Source organism: Cynara cardunculus (genome assembly GCF_001531365.2).
Source record: "Cynara cardunculus var. scolymus isolate 2C chromosome LG 5, CcrdV1, whole genome shotgun sequence".
Taxonomy (NCBI): Eukaryota; Viridiplantae; Streptophyta; class Magnoliopsida; order Asterales; family Asteraceae; genus Cynara; species Cynara cardunculus.
In genome coordinates this window covers 2,047,495-2,051,336 of record NC_037532.1, presented here as the reverse complement: position 1 = coordinate 2,051,336, position 3,842 = coordinate 2,047,495, and the positions used below count along the sequence as shown (strand labels likewise).

At 36.5% G+C, this 3,842-nt stretch overlaps 1 protein-coding gene across 5 annotated transcripts in view; it reads left to right on the top strand.

The window, feature by feature from the left end:
- Nucleotides 1-570: 570 nt before the first annotated feature.
- Nucleotides 571-3,842, top strand: part of LOC112513643 (serine/threonine-protein kinase 19) — an 8,444-nt gene continuing 5,172 nt past the window's right edge. For 3 of the 5 annotated variants that reach the window (XM_025119971.1, XM_025119969.1, XM_025119973.1), the window contains exons 1-5: nt 571-916; nt 1,027-1,100; nt 1,627-1,707; nt 2,394-2,486; nt 2,758-2,877. In XM_025119971.1, coding sequence (XP_024975739.1) covers nt 817-916; nt 1,027-1,100; nt 1,627-1,707; nt 2,394-2,486; nt 2,758-2,877 — 468 coding nt within the window. In that variant the 5' untranslated portion in view covers nt 571-816. Of the gene's footprint in view, nt 917-1,004; nt 1,101-1,626; nt 1,708-2,393; nt 2,487-2,757; nt 2,878-3,842 lie in introns of all 5 variants that reach the window. The other 2 variants (XM_025119972.1, XM_025119970.1) reach the window with 2 other exon arrangements.

The following is a 3,842-nucleotide window of genomic DNA, read 5'->3' as shown; positions in this document are numbered from 1 at the left end:
TTTTTTGTTTGATTAACCTGGATATCCAAGCCGTCTATGTGAACCAACTAATCCCAGAACAACCACCTGCTTTGGGAGTAGCCTGGTGTTAACCGCATTTGAATCTCGATGCCCACAAATGAGATTTTTATTTCTCATTGGATTTGAACTTGAGACCTCCAGACATCTTTGACCTTTGGAGCTCAAGTTCAAACCAGTCAGACACCACCCTTATGGTTTCAACCAGTTATGTTAACATAGCCTTAACTTATTTTACGTAACATAACGACACTTTCACGGCAGCCTTCAAACTAGCCATTTTTACGCATTTGTGTAAAACCATATTTTTCTGATAAAAAAGAAAAAGAAAAAGAAAAATGAGCGTTTGTGTAAAAAGATACAAAACTGCGTAAAGAAAGTGAAGTGGAATAGAGTCCAGACGAAAACAATAACAAACTGTCAACTATGGGTATGAAAATCATAATTTTAAAATCACAAGGACTAACATTTCAAATTCCAACAAACCACAGGGACTAAAAACGTAATTTACGCCATCTAAAATAAATAAAAAATCCTGCTATCTCTAAACCCACCTAAATTTTGTACGGAGCATAATTAGCGGAGTGTTTGCAATTGTTTCGAGTTTTCAACGAGTGCTTTGAAGGCGGGTAGTTGTGTCGGAAATGGTGGCCGGCCGGAACAATGMTGTTAAGAGATGCGGCTGAAGTTGTCCGGTGACGGAGGAGAGTATTTGAGTGGTGAGATTGGAGGTCAAGTGTAGGTCAGATTCTAAAAAACCCTACCGGAAGAGAAAGGAAAACGACCGTTGTACACTCGATGGAAAGTAGTACGAATTCGTCAAAATCATTGAAAAGACGACGAGACGAAGAGGAGGACATACCTGAATCTCACGACTCCGATCAATCTCTTTCACTAGGTTAAATAATCCGTTCTTTCTCATAAATTGTCGTTAATTTGATTCTCCAGGGTGGTTTTTGTGTGTTAMTATTGGTTTCTGATCATAGATATATTTTGTCGATGATGTAGAAGATAATCTTATATTCAACGATACCATGGTTGCTCTTCGCATGATGCGCGCACAATTTCCTCATATCGATAAGGTATCGATATCTAATTATTATGTACCATGGGTATGCATTTAGTGTACAACTTCTGTAATATATCTAATTTCCTCATACTTTCCATCGAGTGTACAATTTTTGGTCGTTTTCCTTTGCTTTTGCTCTTCCGACAGGGKTTTTTTTAGAATCTGATCTACACTTGACCTCCAATCTCACCACTCAAATACTCTCCCCCGTCACCGTACAACTTCAGCCGCATACATTAATTGCATTATTCCCACTGGCCACCGTCTCCGATCCAACTACCTGCCACCAAAACAAGCTTTAAAACTCGAAACAATTGCAAACGATATGCTATTTATGCTCCGTACAAAATTTAGCCGAGTACCAACACACAGAAAGCTTGCCCTGTTGGGTTGTGAGCATCTTGGACATTATGCAATGTATACATATCATGATATCAGGAGATCATTAAAGGAACCTCTATTTGTTCTTGTTTTCTTTTTTCTAACTAAACAAGTAAGCATGATTGTATCCCTAATTTTCTTCACTATTACTTTTACAGGTTACTRTTGAGCCCTTTATTCTACGATCCCAATTGTATAGCAGTTTGAAGGATAGAACACAAGTTGATAGAGAATTAGAGGTTTGTTGTGTTCTTAATAATATTTGAGCACTCCATGCATTGTCAAATATATGCTGAGTTCATCGTCTATGAAATTTCATGCATACKGTTTTAGTCATGATGGTTTATTATTGAAAATTGACAACTGTTTTAAATGAAGTTTCTCTTTATTGTGTTATATTCCCACAGAGTATTTCCATTTCGCCTTAAGGAGTAGGACTACTAAAGATACCGTGAATAAATAGTCTACTTCTCTTAATTTACCTTATGTAAATTTAGGGGGTGTTTGGTTGGTTTTCCATTAAGTCCTGTATGGATAAAGCTGTCTTTGTGGATTAATCTGTCTGTGTGGATTGGGAAGGTTTTTGTTTGAGAGGGTTTTTTCATAGATGGAAGGAGCAGGTTTGGAAAGCACTTGGCTTTCTGCATAAAGCTCCCCTAAAAGCTTACTGAATAAGTCACTTTCTATATCATTAAGCCACTACCGAACAGTCATATATAGCTGACCAAATAAGCTGTGAGTCCCATTAAGCTCATCAAACTGCTAACAAACAGGCCCGTACTCAAATTAGACAGGACAGGACATATATGATGTGTCAAAAGGAAACTGTTGTTAAATCTATGTTCTGTTTTGGTTCCTGAAATCATCATGCGTAGTGTAGATTATATATGTATTACAATTGCTCTGGTTTCTGGATTGTGCTCAGTCATTGAGGAGGGAGAAAGTTTTGCGCATTTTCAAACTAAATACTGGACAGGATGATCATGCTGTAATGTTTATGGAAGATTATTTGAACCAGGTCAGCTACCTCTTATTGTTTCTCTTGCTCATTTGGAGTTGATTAATATATATATATATATATATATATATATATATATTATATAGAGTTTGTCTGCAGAAAAGTCCACACATTTGATGTTTTAGGTAAAACTTATGATATGTTCCTTTGGTGGATATTTTCTCATCGGTGCTCCATCTTTATTTCCAAACTAACGAGGCTATAAAGTCGCAGTTTAGAAGTACCATGCCATTATTAGCACACAATTAACTAAACTTTACTTTGATCGTAGATGAAACGAGCTGTGAAAAGCATGGAAACAAAGAAGCAAAGCGTTCTTGCAGTTTTCAAGTGGTTTCAAGTGCATGTTATCCATAGCAAGCCTGAACCTTGTATTGGACATCAAGAGCTAGTGAGTTTTCAAGGATGACTTGATCTTTGTTAATGCAAAATTAAGCTGAAAATCCAACACACACACACACAGAGATATATATATATATACATATATATATATATATATATATATAGAGAGAGAGAGAGAGAGAGAGAGAGAGAGAGAGGGAGGGAGCTTCGGGGGAAAACCCACAAAAAGAAGAAAAACAGAGGAACACCTTGGTAACCATTCATCTGGACGGTAATGCACATGAGCATACAAGTAATTGAAGCTGTTTGTTGGTTTTTATGCACGTGTATACTGGACAAATTGCTTACAAATTACTTGTATGCATATGTTCATACCGTCTAGATGAACGGTTACCAGGGTGTTCCTCAATGTTCATTTTTTACGGTTTTCCCGTGAACCTKACCCATATATATGTTGTGTTCTATTGTTTAACCTATTAAAAGGATGAGAAGCTAAGTGGCGACATATCAGACAACACAGTGGTTCATTTTAACATGAAATATAAAATTATTTTTACATTATGTATGCATTTGAGAATTAGAATCGATACGATATTATTTGATAGAATCACTTTCTAAAGACTAATTTCATCTCCCCATTACACAATTGCTTAGATGGGATGAGAGAGATTATGTCCAAGTTAGAGAATAGTCGATTGRTGAATGCAAGTTGAGCAAAGTTTTYCCCTTAAATTTTTTACATGCATAATTTAGAGATTACTTGCTAATTGAAGTAGTTGGGGAGCTTAATGCCTTGGCAGCCAATTTAGCATCATTTACTAATTGAAGCAGTGGGGGATTGGTTAACATAAAGGTGGTAGCTGAAATGCCCCTAAGTAGGGATTTTTAGAACACTAAATCTTAATAAAGGAAGAGGTGGCATCAATCGAGGTTTTCAATAATCAAGCCGATTCAGTTAAGGTTATTCACTTAATCACTCAATTCATGTTATCATTTTCAACTTAGGGCCGGTTT